The sequence below is a fragment of the Arvicanthis niloticus genome, chromosome 7, assembly GCF_011762505.2.
Source record: "Arvicanthis niloticus isolate mArvNil1 chromosome 7, mArvNil1.pat.X, whole genome shotgun sequence".
NCBI lineage: Eukaryota > Metazoa > Chordata > Mammalia > Rodentia > Muridae > Arvicanthis > Arvicanthis niloticus.
This window is the reverse complement of record NC_047664.1, coordinates 68,730,672-68,752,439: the sequence shown is the minus strand read 5'-3', so window position 1 is coordinate 68,752,439 and position 21,768 is coordinate 68,730,672. Positions and strand designations below refer to the sequence as shown.

At 38.2% G+C, this 21,768-nt stretch overlaps 1 protein-coding gene across 5 annotated transcripts; it reads right to left on the bottom strand.

Moving 5' to 3' along the window:
• Window positions 1–3,172: 3,172 nt before the first annotated feature.
• Window positions 3,173–21,429, bottom strand: Tmem33 (transmembrane protein 33). Of its 5 annotated transcripts, none has more exons than XM_034508401.2 (9): window positions 21,279–21,426; window positions 21,051–21,120; window positions 18,207–18,301; window positions 17,567–17,754; window positions 14,570–14,637; window positions 13,343–13,476; window positions 6,619–6,702; window positions 4,749–4,869; window positions 3,173–3,943 (listed from the first exon to the last, which is right to left on the bottom strand). In XM_034508401.2, the coding sequence occupies exons 2-9, from the start codon at window positions 21,093–21,095 to the stop codon at window positions 3,938–3,940; spliced, it is 741 nt and encodes a 246-aa protein (XP_034364292.1). In that variant the 5' UTR covers window positions 21,096–21,120; window positions 21,279–21,426; the 3' UTR covers window positions 3,173–3,937. The 5 variants fall into 5 exon arrangements, with proteins under 5 accessions (XP_034364292.1, XP_034364293.1, XP_076794731.1 ...); XM_034508402.2 differs by having other exon boundaries at window positions 21,299–21,413; XM_076938616.1 differs by having other exon boundaries at window positions 3,747–3,943; window positions 4,693–4,869.
• Between the last annotated feature and the right edge of the window lie 339 nt (window positions 21,430–21,768).

The window sequence follows — 21,768 nt, the reverse complement described above, 5'->3', positions numbered from 1 at the left end:
GCAGAACACAAAACAAATATGGATCCTAGGGCTTACTTTCACCAGAACCAGCATGGATAATTTACTACAGTGATCCAATTTGAAGATCAGCAGGGACCAGTAAATTGCTGCATAAAAGAAAGAGCGAATGAGGGTTTTTTCCTCAGTGTCAGCAGGCTACGATTATTATGTTTATTACATTTTCTTCAAAGGACTCCACATTTTCTCAAATATGCAGCAGGACTGTATTTCCCCTCTGAGGCCCACATTAGCATTATGTGCTTTGGTCTTGAATACAGGAGAATGATGAATTTTTCAATTTATTTTATAAATTTATAGCCAGGATAATAGTGGCTTGAAGAGTACATAGAACTCCCCAACCTGTACAATATATTAAAAATGGATTCAAAAGAAGTTAGTAAGAAGTGCTGACATACTGTATATACAAATTTCTTAGCTCAATAGATCCCATCGTATCAAGCACCAGAGGCGATGCATTTATAAACCAAGCAGTCCTTATTAGTGTTACTAATCTCTACAATCCTTGTGTATTTGTTCCGATATATACACATCACTAAGTGTTGCCTGCCCAAGAGTTTGCTCTTTTATACACAAAAACTAATGTCAAAAGGAATTGTTCTTAAAGTTACAAAAAAATAGTAAATATTTGGAATTAAATGTTATGAACAAGGTTAGCTGCTGAGCCTATTTTTTAAATGTACCTTTAAAAAACTAAAAAAGATGGGAGGCAGAGACAGAGACAGGAGAATCCCTGAGTTCAAGGACATCCTGGTCTACAAAGAGAAACCCTGTCTTAGGGGGAAAAAAAAAGAAGGAAAAATAATGATTCTTGTGCCCTTCTTTCTCCTACAATAGCCAATCATTAAAAGACTCTAGCAAACACAGCTATTAATAATCTTTTTCCTATGAAAGAGTCACTTCAGATACAAAGAATACTGCATGCTATCTTGTCACTACTGACTCAATGAGGGCCAGTTACATGGCATGTACAACACAGGACCATGTGCATTAAAGAGCTGCTGAGAAACAACTGCAGGCTTCCACAGGTCTGCAGTGCCTCTAGTATACTGTCTGTTGAGCTACACCAACACACTGCCAGTGTTAATTCCCCTGATCCAGAGAACTCCAGTGGTGGTATGAAAACTTGTTGTCTTTATAGACTAGATTCAACTTTCAAACCCAGGTAGTATTATTGATGTAACATCCAAACACTCAAGTGCTTTCATATTACAGGGGAAATAAAATCTCAATTGTAGTTTAACTGATTCTATCTAGTATACCTACAAAATAATCATAAAAAAATTGAAATTCCATCTCTCTGTATGAGAAAAATGATCGTTTCTCTGAACATTTGAAAAGGAGAAAGAATAACCTTAGCATTTATATACTTGGGTGACTTTGGCTGAGAATGAAGAGACAGTAACACACATGCCACTCCTGCCTGGGCCCTGTTTTACTGGCTTGTACTGACAGTGCACTTCTTTTGAATGTTTTACTATTATAAAATAGTACTCATAAGCTGGGATTATAGATCAGTAGTAGAACAAGGGGCCCTGGTTTCAATCCCCAGTCCCATCTCCCAGAACACATAGTAAATACTTACCAAATATTTGTCCACTCTTGAATTAAAGGGGTCATAGAACTAAGATACTTAGTGTCATGGACTACTAAGCATGTAAGTAGCACAGCATAATCTTCTAACCCAGCTTGTGAAAATGGGGACTACCAAAGGAAACAGTGACACCTTCATAAGCCTAACCAAAGGAAACAGTGACACCTTCATAAGCCTAACTGTCCATAGCTATTTTCTCCCTGGGCAAGTTAATCAGTACAAATTCTAATACGCTAGCTGAGCAGCTTTTGTTTGTTTGTTTGTCTGCTTGTTTTTTTAATCCAGTCACAGGTGCTCACTTTCCCATGTGAAATGTCTAGAGACCTCGCCTTAACTTTGATTACATATGCATTAGACCTACTGGGACTTATGTGACTCTTATGCAACAGTATCCATTAATTTTCCAGAACTTCCGGTTTGTTCCTAGCTTGCTTTGACATTCTCAGTCAGAGATATATACAAGCATCTCAACTTTACCTTTAAAATCAGCTTTCTCTCTTGTTTTTCTTCCAAAAGCATCTCACTTAGTGAAATTTTATTTCAAGGAAATTTAAATACAAATTATACTTAAATTGCTCTGTGGCTTAATATTAAGATATAGCCAAAGTGGTGAGAGATGAAGTACACAGAAGGAATAGAATTCTTGTTAGAAAACAATAGAGTTTGTATGAAGCTTCCACTTGTCCAACAGGGTTTAAAAAAACATCAGCACTTTTCCAATTTTTAAAGCACTAGATATTCTGCATGATAATCAAGTTCTTTTAAACTGCTTCCTTATGCAGTGTTAAGTTTCTCCTGCTACATCCACTGTATGCACTAGTCCATGTCCTGATTTTTGATAGGTGTACAAGGAAACACTAATTTCAGATTTGAGATCAGCTGACTGTACATATTCACACAGAATGTAATATTTCTAACTGCAACTTCATGCAAACTAACATCTAGTAATGTTCAAATTAAAAAATTTGCCTTTTCACGGGCTTGAGAATATTATTTATATACTACACTTTCCCTTAAGGAACAAATCTACATTTCCATTCAAGCACAAGTTATCAGAAATAATGAAATTCTGCAATATCATTAAAGCGTCTTAATTATATTGCTAAGCATTTGAAATTACAGTTTTAAGAAAAAAATTCTTGTTAAAGTCAGCGTGAATTAGCTCTTCTAAGGAAAGCTTTTAGACCAATATCATAAAGAACAAGCTCACTTATAGGCTTGAAACATAAAAGGCAATCCAGGTACAAACACAGCACACATACAACACAAATGGAAAAGTTGGTGGAATACAAATACATTTTGTACTTTAGCTGATCCAAAGTTAATATCTTACTTTGCATAAATGTCCTTCCAATTAAAAGAAGATGCTAATATAAAAATAGACAAGTCAGAGGTACATGGATACTCTCAACACTATTTTTGAATCTCTTATAAATCTAAAATGTTCCAAGATTGGAGAAAAAAAGTAGGAGAAAAAAAACATTTCAAAATAAATATGCCTTTAGCTGCCAGAACTCAATGTCATTCAAGACAATGTTTTAAGACATCATTAGAAATCAGTTTACATAACAAGATAGTCACTTTATTGCTCTACAAATTTGCATCTTTAAAACCATCAGATTACATAGTGATGAGGAGGCTAGGCACACACATAAAAATCAACTGGATATTAGGAGGTTGCTTCTCCAACTCGGTGGATAAATATTACAAAAATATAAAAGTAGCTGGTTAAAGCTAAGCTATCAAGTAGTATTTCCTGGAAATCTACCCCAAGACTATCACCTTTCTATAGACTAGAAACTTAAACAGAAAGAAAACTGATGCTGTAAGTTACTAATGAATGTATTTGAAAAATCTAAAATACATGCAGATAGAAGTGGGCACAAAAAAAAAAAAAAAAGCCACATTACATCACTCTAAACTAACATTGTAGTGCAGTGTTTTAAGTACTTCAAATCATGCAACAGTAAGTAATTAGGATCAGAATGACTTTTAAAAAGGAATAGACGGGAACTCAATTGAAAGAATTGAACATATTATACAGCCTCAATCACAGATGCATTATACATTCAATCCCCCAACTCAACTATGAGTTACCAGGCTGAAATACCATTACTCCCTTCAACTACTCCCCAGGCCCATTCCCCATTAATTACCTTACCCATAACCCTTTCCATTAAACCCTCTGAATCATATTTGCTGGGTAAACATGTAATCTACAGAATAGTCTTCATTATTTCAGAACATACAAGTGTAATCACATGCTGTCTTCAATCACATCCCTTCAAAGGCATCTGAACTGCTGCTGCTCATGGCTAGGAAATTTCAAGCCTAAGAAACCAAGAAAACTAAAGTCAAGATTCTGGAACTATGTAATTCTACAAACTATAGCAACATTGATAATCTATTGGTTGACATTTATAAAAGTCAGTCAGTAGGTCTCTATGTCACTACTATCTTCTAGAGTAAATGATTATATGACCCCCAAAGATCTAATCCAAAAGAGGTTTACAGTCAATCCGTTTTTCAAACATCATTCAGAGCCACAGACGTACTATGGAAACGAAAGCTTCACAGGTCATAAAATATATACAGAACTTCTCTGTAATAGTGCAGGCTAAGCACATCTGTCCTAGAAAGCAGCACACATAGAATGAGAACTGAAACTACAGGGGGATGTGCTTCTGCTACAATCTCAACCAAAATTACAGAATGGAAAATACTGTCTTAAAATATTCTCAACTCATCTAGTACCATAATGAACTCATTCCAGATATAACTTGGGTTAATAGTTAGGATGAAACAAATTTCAGAATTCTTTTTAAAAGAAATAAATGTATTTCATGATGTAGGCACAGCAGCATCTAAAACAATTTAGTAACATTTATCACTAAATACAAACTTACATAACCACAAACAGTAATGTACAGTAAAATTTTCTCAGAAAGTGTTAAAGGCTTGATTTAACATGCCAGGAAAATTATTATTTTTGCACTGAGATGCATTTATTTTATGTAAATCATGTAAATTGAACTGAGGTCAATGTTAGACCTGTAATTTGGGACCCCTATCAGAATTACCAGCTAATAACGCTAATCTTCTAAACACAGGTTAACTAGATGTTCAACTACGCAACTGTTGGTGCCAGTCTGCTAATGAAGGCAATGCTCTGGAGACACAGTCTTCTCACAAACAGTGGGCAGGAGGGTTTCATAATAATGTGTTCAACAACAATCCTCAGTTCATTAAACAAGTTCCTGTAAGATAAAATAGTTTTGTTCAGAAACACAAGAAAAGACAATGAATACAAACAATGCTATGAAATGCAGAAGAAAAAGTTGACCAAAAAGAATTTAGAGAAGTAGCTGGGTGAAGTGGCACACATTTAATCCTAGCACTTGGGGGAATGGAGGCAAGCCGGTCTCTGAGTTGGAGGCCAGCCTGGTGTACACAGAAAGTTTCAGGACAACCAAAGCTACACAGTAACACCCTGTCTCAAAACAAACAAAGCCTAAACCATTTAGTAAAAGATGAACCTGGAGTACACTGTAGGGAATATACAGAAGGTGAAGCCATGCACCCCTGGCAGTCCTACCCCTCAGCTGCTAGTGCAGGAGGTGGAGAGCCTAGGATTCCCAAGCCAGCCAGGGCAGCATGAGCCCTCCCTTCTAAGCACAGACAGCAGCTTCCAAACCCATACAAGTGTCTTTTTTGAGTAGAAAATTAGTAAAAACATTAAAAACATATCATTATAGCTAAAAAGGATCATTTACTTTTTTTCTTTGTTAGTCAGTTTTCGCATTTTACAGACAAATTCAAATCCTTCTAAAAACGACTGAAAGACTACATAACATGGGCAATCTACAGTTTCTTTAAGTGAATGTTTTCTCATCCCTTTTCTGGACACTAGGAATTTCAGTGCTGTAGTGAAGTTAATGAAGACTCTATGGAACACATTCAATGAATGTTACAACTTAAATACTGATCAGACTAGCTCTTCTCATGTTAAAACCTACCCAAGAGATCACATGACCTGGTGGGATCTTGCTCCATTTACTGCTGCAGCTTCTGATAGTGCTGTGTTGCTTTGTTTGTTCCCAGGTTAAGTGGCCTTCCTTGCCTGGCCTATACTACCCACGAAGTATCCTTCATAAGACACTACACAAGTATATGTACATACATGTCATATACAAAATGACATATGCTAGACTAGAAGTCAATCTGGTGTATCCTCAAGGATAATTTTAACTACTCACTGTGCCTGAACTTGGGATCCTCTTGAGTGCAGAGAATGTCACAGATTCTAGAGCACTCGGGTTACAGATGTGCACCACCTTGCATGACTATGAGTTTTTTAGACCTCATGTAACAAAAAGTATAGAAAGCTACAGTGTGTTTAAGGAGAGACTACTGTATACTGGCTTGTGAATCTTTACATATCATCTTTGTTTCAACTAAGAAAGTCCTTAAGGATGGGACTTAGGTCTTACATATTCTCTAAGCACTAGCAGCGCCTTAAAGATAAAAAAAAGGAATATAACGGCCCCATCCTTGAAAGGTCTAACCTCCAGTATTTTTACTTATACTGCTGCAAAAGTGATAAACAGTCAGCAGCAGCATACTTCAGATGTCAATCTTTTCTAAGGCTAGCATTATGTGGCACAGATCTCCACTATGGTGCTGTGTTACAGCAGACAGCTGCAGCTGCAGTAATACGGCATTCTACGGAGCCCTGTGCTGCAAAGCTGTTTGCTGGGGTAGGTGCAGTAAGTGCATTTTCGACTTAAGAATGCATTTATCAGAATGGAAACCTGTGAGTCAAAGATTAGCTGCTGGAAAACTAGGCTTTCACTAACCCCAACTAGTTTTAAGGCCTAAACTTAAATTGCAAAGATACTTCTTCCTTCTAAATTCTAAACTATTAATTAAGAAATTTCAAAGAGTTACACATACTACATCTGGACACTGTACTACACAGAAGAGATTTAAGCTAGTCACCAGCTTACCGACAATATGGATTTCTTCTAGAGGAATATCGAAGAGTAAGAAATCTGTAATATATAAAAGGCTGGAGCAAACTTCCTTGGCCACTGAAATAAAAAAATACAAGAGTGATGAATACATATTACTAATTCATATATACATTAAAAAATTACAGGCAATTTAAAGGGAGAGTTTGTGTCTGCATCAAATGGTCATTACAAAGACTTATCTAGGCACGATCACTCTTACAAAGGAAATAGAATATAGACAACTAGAAAAGAATAAAATGTTACTTATTACTTAAGCTTTTATAGATATATCAATATATTAAAACTTTATACACTAAAACTCAGAAAATATTGGATATTATCTCTAATTAGTAGAGACAATTGATAAAATCAAGAGTTTTATGGGCACTTTTAAAAATTGTTCATTATTTGTGTATACATGTGTGTGAGACAGGGAGAGAGAGGGAAAGAGAGATGGAGAGAGAAAGTGAGAGCAGAACAGAGAGAGAGGAAGGGAGAGGAGATAAAGAGAGATAAAGAGAGGGAGAGAGAGATTGATTGATTGTGATGATTCGGGCATCTGTGTGTGAAGATCAGAGGTACCTTCTGTAAAGTCAAATTTCTCCTTTTGTTTCCATGGGCTCCAGGGATCAAATCAAGGGATCAAACTCTTGACAGTCAGTGCCATTACCTGTTCAATCATCTTGTAGGCTCAATGTGTTTGTTTGTTTGTTTGTTTGTTTTTTCAAAACAGGGTCTCAATATATCACACAGTTTCGCCTATAACTCCTGAGCCTCCCATCACAGCATTCAGAGAGCTGAGACTACATGCATGTCTTACCACATGCCAACTGAAATCAAATTTTATAACATCCCCCCCTCCCCCCCCCCAATAAAAATAGTTTCTCTGTAGGCCAGGCTGGCACTGAACTGACAGAGATCCACCTGCCTCTGCCTCCTGAGTGCTGGGATTACAGGCATGCACTACCACTGTCCAACCCAAGTTTTAAATCTTAAAAAAAACCTGCCACATGAAGAAAGATTTATTTTATATAATCATATAAAACACAAAACTATGCCAACTAACTAATACACTGACATAAGCTATAATAATTAGTATTCTTGATTTAAAAAATGTAATTCTAATACCTCAAGAGGAATGTATATCGTTTAAGAAACTCCAGGTCTGGAATTCTTTCTTTTAAAAGCTACCTATATTAAGATATTCAAGTAACTAAAAACAAAGCAGGAATGAAGCAGTAGACATGGCTGAGTGCTAGACGGAGCACACAGCAGGCATGCACAAGGCTCCATCTGCGAGGGAGGAAGACCTATGTATCTATGTATATAATGGCAAGTCCAGCTGGACGGTAAAGCATTAGGGTTAGTAAATTATAAATCTTGGCTATGAAAAATACATACTGGACAGCCAGACACGGTGGCACACCTATAATCCCAGGACTTAAAAAATGGCGGCCAGTTTTAACTATATAGTGAGTTTGTGGCCAGCTTGCCTACAATGGACTCTGTCCTAAAAAATCAAAAAGGGGAAAAAAGAAAAGAAAAACTCAGAGACCAACTTTTTAAAAAAGCACAATGTGAGTCAGAGAGATGGCTCGGAAGGTAAGGTGCTGCTGCCAAGACAGAATCCGGAGACTCACATGATGGAGGAGAGAAGTGACTCCTGGAAGTTGACCTATGGCCTCTACACATGTGCTACACACTTACACAGACAAAATTAATGAAACAAAACTTTTTTAAAGCCAGGTGTAGTAGTGTACACCTTTAATCTCCACACCTGGGAGGCAGAGGCAGGTGGATCTCTGGGAGTTCTAGGCCAGCCTGGTCTACATGGTGAGTTCCAGGACAGCCTCAGCCATATAGTAAGACTCTGTCTCAGGAAAAAAAAAAATCCAGAAAACAAAAAAGTTTTTTGTTTTTTTAAAGAGCAAGATATAAAGGTATATACAAGAATATAAGCTCTTAATATTTTTAACCCTTTCTTCTAGTTTGTGTGGGAAAACTCTACTAATTAAGGTAGAAATCTAACATTGTCTGGATAGCTCGGCACCTAATGTAAGATTCCCTTCACAGGTAGGGCTTCCCCTTCTCTGACCTTGTCTGGGGAATTCAACACCCCCCACCCCCCACCCCCCACCTCTACCTGCAAAATGTCAGGTAGCCTTAGTTAGATCACAGGATCAGCTTCCTTTCTCCTGATAAGAACCTGGTCAGCTAGCACCTGAGATTCCTGAAATGCTTCCCCATGCTAATGAAGCATTCTGGTACTCTAAGCCTTCCGTCAATAATCTTTGCCCATCCTGGATATTCCAACCCCAAAATTATATAAGCCTTGAATCACCCCAAGGAAAGTTGCTCTGCCTCCCTGCAGCTGGTCCTGATGTGTCTTCTCCCTGCATACTCACAGGGCTTCTGAAACACCCCCACCCCATGTCTGCTCCCTTTGTCCACACAGACTGATATTGGCTAATGATCCACGAGGGCAAGGAGTCACAATTTGTACAATAACTTCTTAATAAAAATAACTTACATGATAAGCTTATTACTTAATGTTATGTACATTTTGCCCAACAAACAATCTGAAGTAATTTTCAACTTTCTAAACTGAAAATTTTAACAGAGAATATATAGAAAACATTCACTGAAAACCAATTTTCCCACTATCAAACTTGGACCTTTAGAAACTTCACAACACACTCTCCACAATCTATCCTTGCAGAACATATGTCCACAAGTGTACAAAATGACTAACATTAGCCCAACACTCCTCATAGAATAACTCACTATTTACTCATAGAATAACTCACTATTTACTAGGACTTGACACTAATATGAACATGACACAAGAAAGCATGTACTAATCCTTGCACACACCTAAAAAAATATATCAGAGAACACACTATATGTTGTTAACCAACTTTAACTTATATTAACATGTAATATGTATGTGATACTGTGCAAATTATCTTATTTCTTTTACAGCTTCAAATATTCCAAAATCTTATCTTCCTACTATTATGTAACAAGCCTCTCTATTTTTAGGAATATTTAGACTGGTTCTAGTATAAGAATAAAGCTAGGCTGGAGAGATGGCCCAGTGGTTAGAGCACTGATTGCTCTTCCAGAGGTCCTGAGTTCAATTCCCAGCAACCACATGGTGGCTCACGACCATCTGTAATGGGATCCGATGCCCTCTTCTGGTGTGTCTGAAGACAGCTACAGTGTACTCATAAAAATAAAACAAATAAATCTTTAAAGAAGAAGAAAGAAAGAAAACGCTATAAAAAAAAGAAAAACGAAGCTATACCTAAGAGTGTAGCTTGGGAACACCTAGTTATCATGGAAAACATCCTCTAAGCACCCATAGTTTTTGTTTGAGGATTTTTTTTTTTTTTTTGGTTTTTCGAGACAGGGTTTCTCTGTGTAGTCCTGGCTGTCCTGGAGCTCACTCTGTAGACCAGGCTGGCCTCGAACTCAGAAATCCGCCTGCCTCTGCCTCCCAAGTGCTGGGATTAAAGGCGTGTGCCACCACCACCCTTGTTTGAGGATTAACCCCCTCAAAACAAACAAAAACCACGGCAAGGTCTGTGTAGGCCCAGTATCCTGGTACTCAAGAAGTACAAGTGGGAGGATTGCTTCAGGAACAGTCTGGGCTACAAAACAAGGCCTTGTCTTTCATAACCTCAAACCTGGGAGGAATGCAGGGAAGCAAAAAGAGGGAAAAGGGAAGAGAGGAACTAGAAAGAATAAAGGAAATGAATGAAAGGAAAGATATAAACAAACGTGCAATGATCATCTGTCTTTGCACATATGTGCATGCATATACAAGATAAACTCAAGACTGTAGTTTATCTTTAAATACAGAGTTCTAAGTAATACAGCCTACTCATCAGATAGTGTGTCCACCATGAAGGTAGAATATAAAGACTAATGAGAGCATGGTCACTTGAATTTTATGGTTTGAGTAATATTTAAGTTACACACTTAAATTCTTACATATTGTATATGTAATATACTACTGTACATGGAAGGTGCCTTGGTGGTAGAGCCGTGTCAAAGCTATGGACTTGATCCCCAAAGACAAATAAATAAACTTTATAAAGTAATTGAAATTATAAAATATTGATGAACAACATTAAATAAACACAAAAACAGAAAATCTCCCATGTTTATGCACTGAAAAAATAGTATTGTTAAACATCATGTTACTCAAAGCAGTTTACAAATTCATCCATCAGAAGAGAGATTATTAAAAAAAAAAAAAAAAAAAAAAAAAAAAAAAAAAAAAAAAAAAAAAAAAACCAGCAGTGGTGAGGATGCAGAGAAAAACTAATGTATGAGTGTGTGGTGGCAATATGCACTAGAACCAACACCATGGAAAGGGGATGGACAAATAATGTAAGGCCCTCAGGATCCAACCATCCCACTTCTGGGCATGTACCCAAAGGAAAGGAGAGCAGCAGCATCACTGTGCTCTGTGCACTCCATGCTCACTGCATCACTACTCACCACAGCCAAGATACAGACTCACACACAGAATCTATCAGCAGATGAACAGACAAAGACTGGGCTACATACTCCTAACTATACACACATGGCTCAATGTTAGTCAGTCCTAAAAGGATGAGATACTATCATTTGTAGTTTAAAAAAAAAAAAAAAAAAAAACTGAATGGAAACTGAACTGGAAAGGACAGTAAATGACAAGGGCTGGAGAAAGAGCTCAACAGTTGCAGGCACTTGCTACTCCTGTACAACATGCAAGCTTGGTTCCCAGCAGCCATATGGCATCTCAAACCTATCCAGAAATCCAGTTCCAGGGTTTCTTCAGGCTTCTGTGGACACCAGGCACGCACACGGTACACATACATGCAGATAAAACACTCATACACATAAAAGAAAGTACGTAAACCTGAGAAAGAAAAATTAAACACTCACTCAAATGCAGTGGCTAGAAAGCTGATTTCAAAGGAGAGTAAAATAGTAATCACCAGAAGCTAGGAGGGAAGAGGCATACGGAGAAGCTGAGAGCCAAAAGTGTAACAGACTAGATAGAGGGATGACTCAGTGGCTAAGTGCTTGCTGCACAGGCATGAGGACCTGAGTTCACATGCCCTGAGACTTGTAGTTATCCAATCTAGGGAAAATGGTGAGCTCCCAGTGCAGTGAGACTCTGGAGTGTGATAATGGAAGACATTTAATGTCAACCTCTGGTATCTATATACACACATAAAACATACACATGTACACCACCACCACCACCACACACACACACACACACACACACACACACACACACACACATACAAGTTGATTAAAGGAATAAATTCTAGTGAAAAAATTATCTTTAAAAGTATTTCTGGTAAACTCTTGACAATTAAGATGCTGACAATTTTGTCCATATTGTTAAATAAGAGCCTTAAGGAGCTAAACCAAGTTGTGGATCAATGAAGTCAGAGCTTTTAACAATTCTAAACTAAGACTGCATGTTACTGCACTAAGTTTTAGGGTGTAAGCTTTGGAGCTCAATAATATATAAATGTAGCTACATCAAGTCAACATTTAGGAAATGAATTTGTTATTTATCTATTTCAATTAATACAGTGCCAGAAATTAAACAGAAAGCCTTACATATGCTAGGTAGTGTCTCCTTTTAAATGAGAAAATTCAAGGCTCAGAAACTTAAAAGTCTTACCAACTAAAGGCTAGGTCAGAACACCACCTATTAAGAAAATTTTTATAGCCAAATATAGTGGTACAAACCTTTAATCCCAGCACTTGGGGAAGTAGAGGCAGGAGGATCTCTGTGAGTTCAGGCCAACCCAGTCTACACCATAAGCTCCAGGATAGCCTGGACTACATAGAGAGCCTGTCTCAAACAAATAAATACATGAACACTTTTAGGTCTATCATTCTAGAGCCCTGTGCTATTCAGAGCCCCACAACTTGAGCAGCATATGGCAACCTTAAAACTCACGAGGAAAGGGTAACTTAGAAAAATGAGAGAGACGAATTTAAAGAAAACGCTGTAAGAGGTATAAAGAGAGATTACTAAACAAAGTCAGTCTGTTGGTGCAGGCTTGCAGCTAGCTACTTAGGAGGATGATACAGGTTGCAAGTTCAAAGCCAGCAGAGGCAATTTAGTGAGTCCTTGTTTTAAAATAAGATTAAAAAGAAAAAGAAAAAAAAAAAAAAAAAGGAAAAAAATGGAGTAAAGCTATTGCAGGTCAGCAGCTTAGTGCTTACTAAACAGTGCTGCCCTGGGCTCAATCCTCACTACAAGAAAGGAAGAGCGGGAGAAAGGGAGGGAAGGAGGGAGGGAGGGGAAAGAAAGGAAGTAAGCTTTTAAATATATAAAAATGTCATTGGTCAGTGAACAAAGTATAAAGTTTTATACTTGGTAACAATAACTTGTACAAATGAGCAAAATAGTGAAAACCAAGAAAACAGATTTCTTTTCCTAGACAAGAATCTTACTATGCAGCCTAAGCTGGCCTTGAACTTGAAATCTTCTGCCTTGGCCTTCCCAATGCTGGGATTACAGGCCAGTGCCTGGACAAGCACATTGACATTTTAAGAACATTTGATATGGTTCTAGTAAATACAAAGTACTTTAGCTTAAAGACAGAAAAATTAATTCTGATATCTATGTTGAAGAAACCACTGTTGGTACACACATATAATCAATCTTTCAAAACAAGCATATTTGAATTCTTACCTAAAGAGCATAAAAACTGTAGCAGGCATCAAGAATATTTCATTACAAGCGATGAATTTCAGAATATTTTGTTGGTTAGTACTTAATTTATCCAAGACAGATCTCAACAGAGGAAAACTATTTGAACCCTTTGCCTAAAACAAAGGAAAACAAGCATTAGAAGTAACAAGGCATCTCTAACAACTCAACAGTCACCTAGTATCACTGTGCGGATGCTCGCTGAAGTGGCATCACAGTCACACAACTCACACTTAGCTTCTATACATGACCCATCCACATACACGACACATCGCTGACATCCTATTGCAGCAAAAGCTATGCTGTTGTCTCACTGTACTGTTTAGGGAATGCCAAGAGAAGCCTGTTCAGTACAGACACTAGTTTTTGGCAACTTTGATTTATGGTTGGTCAAACTGAAGAACTAATGAACACCAAAGGCTAACTGCCTTTATTTAATCAGTAGCACACTTAACAGGTAATATAACCAAAGGCCAATTATTTCAAAGTAACTTTAAGAACTTGCTCATTGTAATTCCCTGCTTTAGTCTGTCTCTCAAGAGAACCCAAAACACGTCAACACATTTTGTCATTCTTACTTTGTTTCCCACAGAAAAGTGGTTATTTCTTCCCAGTTGTAACAAAAATCTGATTATTCAGCAATAGTTAAGATCCCTGTGGCTCTTAGATAACTAACACTATAGATTATGGAATCCTTAGTGCTCCTGTGGCTAGAGAAATAAGGAAATATAATAAAAACCACAAACTCAGGCCAGGCACACCTTTAATTTAACCCCAGCACTCAGGAGGCAGACGCAGGTGGATCTCTGGCTACATAGAGTTTCAGGTCAGCCAGGGACTCTGTATAAAGAGACAGCCTCAAAATATAAAATAAAATTCAGGAACACAACTCTTCAAGTTACTATACAGACACTTCCCATGGTTCTACGGTTCTAGTGACAGTGAAGATCTCTGCCAACTCATCAAACTTAGCACAGTTAGTGAAGATATCGATTTCAAACTTCAGGGAACTGGAAGGCAATTTTAAGAATAATCCTTTCTCTACAAAATAATGCTGTTTTGTGACATTTCAACCACGCAATCTTCAAATCTAGAAAACTTTATAAAAGCTTATGAAGAATACAGGGACTTTTGGTGAGAACTGTCTGAAACTCAAACGCATGCCAACTATCTACAATCTATGAGCCATAGAAACAACAGTTTACTTACATCCAGGACCTTCTTAGTGTATGTGGCAGCATGAAGCAAAGAAAATAACAAGACTGGAAAAATACTCACTGGAGAAAGCAGTTAAGGAAAGCTTTCGCGTCGCCAAGCAGTGTGTAGATGTGTGCATGCTTTATGTCACTGAGCACTGTGCACACACACACACACACACTCACATGGTGTGCACACACATACACACATGGCTATGCGCTATGGGCAAAGCAGAGCTGAAGCAACACTTGACTGTGAGGTTAGTAGAATGGCTTTTCTTTCATCTTTGAATCAAATGAAGTTTTGCCACTTAGAAGGAAGTAACTTCCTTTCTAAATCTTTCCATCTGTTTGGAAAGTCAAAATCATTTTTAATAAAGCACCATAAATTCTCCTAAATAAAACTAAACTGCAAGCCACCCCAAATGATTGAATATACTTTTTTACCCTACAATGGACATTTTGGGTTTTTTGGATTTATTACTTTTAGTTGTGTGTGCCTGAGTTTATGTTCACCACATACATGCAGGTGCCCTAGGAGGCCAGTGGTATTGGATCCTTTGGAATTGGAATTATAGGCATTTGAACCAAACCTGGATCTTCTGCAGGGGCGGAAGCCATCTCTCCAGTGTACCAATTTGGTCTTAAACATAGCCTTCTACAGTGATTTTATGAATCTACACTGTTAACAAAATTTAATAGCTTAAGTCCCATTACTTTGAGAAACTATAAAAAAATCTAAATTTGTAAAAAAAAAAAAAAAAAAAAAAAAAAAAGACTATGCATTTCAGCTTGCATAAAATCTACCGCAGGTCCTATCAAGTTAATTATTAAGCAAGGAATTTTTATATTAAGTCCAATGGTATGGTCTTATACTGTGGGCAAATACATAATTTTTATTCAGCTTTTCCAAAGAAAAATAATGGAAACAGATTTCCTCCAATTTTTGCTAGGTGGATAACAGAAAACATATCAAGTAAATGACAGACTATCAACAATGAATTGTAAAAATACTAGCCTTAAGATGTTCTCTATAGGGCTGGAAAGATGGCTCAGAGGTTAAGAGTACTTCCAGAGGTCCTGAGGTCAATTCCCAGGAACTACATGGTAGCCATCTTTAATGAGATTTGATGCCCTCTTCTGGCCTGCAGGAATATAAGCAGGCAGAACACTGTATACATAAATTTAAAAAAAAAGAAAAGAAAAGAAAAAAAGATGTTTTCTGTGATAACATCAGCACAAGAAATGAATCAGTCCATTTTTCTGTCTAGGTAAAGGTATGGCATGGATGGAAAGTGCTAATAATCTGAGTATCAAATTCATTTTAACCTTAACTTACCAAGCACCCAAACACTCATTCCAACCACTGAGCATCTCTGCCCAAATTCAGAAAATCTAAACACAAATGTGCGTCTTCGTCTGTAGCTTAAGCTGGCCTCAAACTCTCCCTCCTCCTTGCTTCAGCACCTAGGATTACAGGTATACACCACCATTTCTGGCTCCAGTTTAAAACTTTTTAGTGAATCAGACTCCTTTAAAACTTTGAAACTATATACTTCTCTTTTTTAAGGCCTATGTGAAACTCTGCTGAAGCTTAAATAATTCAGCTTAAAACGCTTGACACTGCCAGACTTGAGGCTAATTCATTAACAGGCAATGCCAAAGTATAACCTTCAAACAGGAGCCAAGATCCCCAGGTTCCAGTCCTGGCTCTTTCACAAACCTCATCTTCCTAGGCCAAGTTTCATCCTCTGTCACATGGCTACACAGAGATCAAGAAGATTTGTATGAGGAATTTATCCCTGTCTACAGTTCACAAATCTTTACAACATTCATCTTAGCTTCTGATGTTACTGTTTTTTTTCTCTAATTTGTGGCTTCTGAGACAGATCTCATTGAAGCCCAGGCTAACCTTGATTTTCCAAGTGCTGCGATTACATGCCTAGTTCAATGTCACTTAAATTATTTAGAAAAGATAAGAGGTGAAGAGGCTACCATTTTATTCTTAAGGGCCAGTCACCGACAGAGCAAGGACAACATACTACATTAAGAACGAGGCCCAAGCACACGTGTAGGATTACTTCGGGCCACTTTCGCATGCTGCAAATTCCCAATTTTTTATGAATTAGATTAGCATTTCTGACCACTCACTAGTTTATGTTCTTGCCATCACTCAGTACTTCCCTTCCCGATTCCTAAGAATTAACTTGCTACGCCAACTTGCTAGGGTTTTTTTGTTTGTTTTTTGAGACAAGGTCTCACTATGAAACCCTGGCTGGCCTGAAACTAGCTATGTAAATTAGGCTGGCTTTAAACCTACCTGTGCCTCCTAGGATTACAGGCCTATACTACTCCACTTGGCTTACGTCCTTTCTGTTTTATGTATAACAGACTACTTTCACTTTATCTTTTTTTTTACTAAGTCATTTCTGGATTAATTTCTGTCCCTGGTTCACCAGAAGCTGGGCAAGCCAAAGATTTTTCTTTTTTTAAGTAACACATTTGTAGGATTGGAGAGATGGTTTGGGGATTAAGACCACTGGCTGCTGTTGCAGAGGACTTGAGTTCAACTTCCATCACCCATACAGTACTTCACAACTGCCTGCAACTTCAGTTGAAGGGGTTTTAACATCCTCTTCTGGTCTCCAATCAAGCACACATGTGGTACACATACATATACACAGGCAAAACACTCATATATGTAAGTAAAATAAAATTTGCATCTCTCCCCAAAGATATAAAGTCAATGAAATAAAAATTTAAATATTGAGTTCATGTATAAACTTGTGCCTTGAATGTTAATTCAAGTTGATAAGAGACAAGAACATTGAAATGTGAAGTTTAAATTCACAAAACAGCACTACAGAGTTTACATTTCAAATTTTGGGGTCAGAAATGTTTACATTAATATATCGTCATTCAAGTGACAGACTAAAAGCAAAACAAACAAGCTTCATGAACTCTATCCTTCCAACAGAAAAACTCCACTGTCACAGCTATGAAAGGATACTTGTAACGGGGTAGGAGTTGACGAAGATGAGTGAATACAGCAGGTAGTGGCAGCTGTCCTCTAACAAGGCCTGAGCCAGGAACGCTCTGCTCAATTGGAAGTGTGGTAATCTCTGATGCAGCCTCAGAGCGCTGGTCAGAGCATTGGCCAGCAAAGCACGCTGGTAAAAGCTTGCTGCTTCATGCAACCTGCAAATTACCAGAGGGAAAGTCACCATGAGACACGAACAGCTACTACGTCTCTTCCTCCTTTGTGAATTGCATCAGAATTGCACAACAGCTAAATCAGTTAATTGTCAATAGAAAACAAATTACACAAATGTAGTCCACATTCTGGGAAACATCTCTTCACACATATATCCAAATGATTAGTCTAAAGCAGTCATTCTTTTGTCAGCTTAAAAGAACTGCAGGATCCACGAACTTCTCAACCCAAGACATCTTGTTTTCCTCAGATGTTCAATGAGCAGTTACACAAACCAGAAATAAAACATCCTAATCGGTATTCCTAGATTACTGTTGCTTTTAAGTGGGCTTTGTGTTAGTCTTAATCCTATTTACACTTTAACAATTCTAAAGCTAAAAAGCAGTTCATAAATGCTGACTGAACAACTCTGAGTCAGAAATATGGTAATACATACCCAAGAAGAGGCAGAACAAACAAAGCGGAGCAATAAACTGTGAACAGGCGAGACAGCCACATTGCTGTGTCCAGTTTATTGGTCATCATAAATTGCTAGATTTAAAAAAAAAAATAAAAAAAATTATGGTACACGAAGCCCAAAAATTATGTTAAGGACAAATTATGCACTTTTACTCCCATGAAGAGTATTGTGACAACACCTCATAACATTTGCTTTTGCACATTAGTAAGCAGGAGCTCATGCCACTTAACTGCTTCAGCACACACACGCTCTAGGAAGCATGAGAAGCTCTCTCAGAAAAAAATCGGGACAGTAAAACTTTCTGTGCTATTTCAACATTTATAATAACGGCCCATCTACTTTAAAACAACTTTAAATAACAACTGATGGCTCTCAAGAGAACTATAATGTCTATTCTTAGAAAAATCTCAAACCCAAAAAGTCAGGACTCAGAACTGAACAAAGCATCACATATTAGGTTTGGTTTAAATAATCCATTAAAAAGAGAAAGGTAAAATCACTGCCATACTTGGTGCAGAACTCATTAGTCTGGATACTATTTGTCTACGTACACACAGAAGGGCCTAGCACACCCAAGGCACTCGAAATAATCCTGTCAAATATGAAATGCTATCTGCTTCTCAGGTCATATTATTCTTTCTGCACCCCCTACAGGCTCCCAGACAAGTTTTACATCAGTGGCCCTAGAGTAAGCTTATCATGAAAGCAAGAACTTAAACCTGCTTTAGCACTAATAAGCACCTCATACCAATTTCTAGAGGCTTTCATATTCTTAACTACAATGCTCAAAAATGATGCAAATGTAAGATGTAACATATGTGAAAAGAGTCTCAAAATTCATATCCTCATTAAATGTGGTGGAGTTTTGTTTCTAATTGGTGTTTCCAATAAGCTGATTTTGAAACACATTCATACATCTATTTCAAGTTTTTAAATACTACTTTTAAGTAATTTCACTGTTTTTGTGCATGCAACTTTTTTTTTTTTAGGAAAATGCAAGTATATTTAAAATTCAAGGGTATTTTACTACATGCCTTTTAGTTACTTGCTAGTAATTTCAAGAATAAAATATGCTGCTAGTTTATCTAGATCCAGTTATAATACTGTGACGCCACTAAATTTAGCTGACAATAGCAGAAGTCAAATGCAAGGATGAAATCTAGACTACTGTGCTTGGTTTGTTTAGCGTCTTCTCTTTACAATCCATTTGTTGGGCCATCAAGACAGCCCAGCAGTAAAGACATATGCTCCCAAGACTGATGCCTGAGGAACCCTGAGACCACCATAGAAGCAGAGAACTTATAAAAATAAGTTGTTCTCTGACCTCCACACATGATACCCCCTAATAAAATAAGTATTTGTGTAGGGTTTTCATTCTTTAGTAAGTCACACAATTTGTTATTTTTAATTGTATGTGTGTGTGTGTGTGTGTGTGTGTGTGTGTGTGTGTTGCATACAGTAACCTATGGAGTCCAGAGGATTCCCCCTGGAACTGGAGTTACAGGTGATTGTAAGCCCTGCAATGTAGGTGCAGGGAACTGAACTAGGGTCTTCTTAAGCAACACTCACTTATAAACACAAACCCATCTACCCAAGCCCTTCATCTGGGTCTTTTATTACACAATAAAGGAGCTTAAAAGGCTGGTTTAAGTTTTTAAGAGTGAACTGCCTAATATATATATATATATATATATATATATATGTATGTATGTATGTATATGTATATGTATATATAGTTCCAGAACAACAACAACAAAAATATTTTAATGGATCTTGGGCTGAAGACTTGAGGACAAATGATTCAGTTTCAAAGTATTAGGCCAGACAACTGTTTTAATTATAAAGGGAGAAATCTATTTTTACAATGGCAAATCGGATGTTATCACCTTAAACATCACACCCGAATTCCCAAGAGAATCAATATAAAATGGTTCTTGAGTCCTGAGAAGGAAGAACACAATCAAAATGTAATTTCAGTTTCTGGATCCTTCTGAAAACAGGTGTAGACTTTTGAAACTAGCTGAGGCTTCAAAGTCCAAAGAGAGAGAATAGAGTAATTTCCATTGACTGACTCTGAGTAAAGAGACAAGACTAATAAACGGAGTGGCTGCAGCCCAAAGAGGGGAAGGGCAATGGACAGTTAAGGAAATCTGAACATGAACTACAAATTAGGTTAACATGCATCAATGTTAAAATCCCCAAATGTAGTACAGTGGAAAACAATACTTAAATATTTGTGGGTTAGCAAGAATTTCCAAATGTGTCAGCAAAGCAAGTGCGTGTATACAGGGGTGTTATAAAAAGCTTTAAAAAAAATCTAAACTTCAACTTAAGGACTAAGGAACAAAACTACCTCAGGTCGTACTGTAGAACAACATTTTTAATTTTAAAGTTTACAAAAGGGCAGTATTCCTCTTAGTAAATGACTAACCGAAGAAACATACCACTCTCTCTCCTTTGCAAAATTTCTTAAATAGCTTAAAGTGAGTACAAAGGGCAATACTACGTGCACCACGAGGTGTGTGGGCTAAAGCCTCTGCCTCAAAAGCTACCTTCAACCTTAGGGCCCAGGACGATCGGAGACCGAGGTGTGGGAAGGGGCAAGGAGGCCAACATCCCCAGCTGACAGGTGACAGCCACCTGCTCCAGAACTGCCTGTTGTCGCTTCTGAAACAAACTTGGAGCTCCTCTCGCCCGCACTCCACTCCCTAACCCCAGACCGGGAGGCAGCGGCTTCTAGAACGCTCTAGCCCTCTCTCACACTTCCTGCCCCTCGCCAACTCTTGCTGAAGGAGCCGGGCGACCAGGCCGCTCACTTACCACAGCGCCCGCCCCTTGGGGGCCGTTCGGGGTCGTATCCGCCATGGGAGACACACAGGAGCCCGGGACGCTGCGACAGTAAAGAAGAGCAAAACGTCAGTGCCGGGCGACGACCCTCCGACCTGCTTCCAGAGCCGGCCGGAACCCCAAACCCCCAGAGGAACGGGCCCTCCCGGCCCCCGTGCAGCACACGGCCACAGAAGTGCCCCCGCAGCGGCCTGGTAATACCTGTCCCGCTCGGTACAGACCAAAGCTGACTTTCCAGAAAGACCCAAGCGAAGGCGGAGCTTCGGAGTAAGGCCTTAAAGGGCCGATCAACACCGCCGGTTCCCGGGGTGGCAAAACCGGAAGTGATCCTTTCGTTTCCGCGTGAATCAGGCGGGACGTTAAGAGTCACCCAGTGGTTTCCAGAGGCATGACGGGAAATGCAGTTTTTCTTCTTGCTTTGCCTCCACCTAGCCTACGAGCCAATTAGCACCAGCGAGGTAATTTTCATCTTATCCAGCGCTCCGGCTATTGTCCTTGCTAGCTTCCGAACCTCAAAAATGTCTTTACTTCCGTATATAGAAGCTTCAGAAATATCTATGATCTCTCCAGACAGGGATTCACTAAACCCTGTGATTTAGTTTCTTATTTCAAGCACTAGTGAAATCGGCTGTGTGACAGACAGATATTACACATGGAGAAAAAAAAAAAGAACATTAACACTGACCTTCTC

Bases quoted from the DNA above. Each gene is read 5' to 3' on its own strand.
- Tmem33 (XM_034508400.3), bottom strand. From the start codon at position 21,095: ATGGCGGATACGACCCCGAACGGCCCCCAAGGGGCGGGCGCTGTG. The intron at 17,755-18,206 runs GTATGTATTACC...GGTAATTTGCAG, and splicing joins TTTGTTCTGCCTCTTCTTGG to GTTGCATGAAGCAGCAAGCT. The intron at 14,638-17,566 runs GTATCCTTTCAT...TGCTTTCTCCAG, and splicing joins CAACTCCTACCCCGTTACAA to TGAGTATTTTTCCAGTCTTG.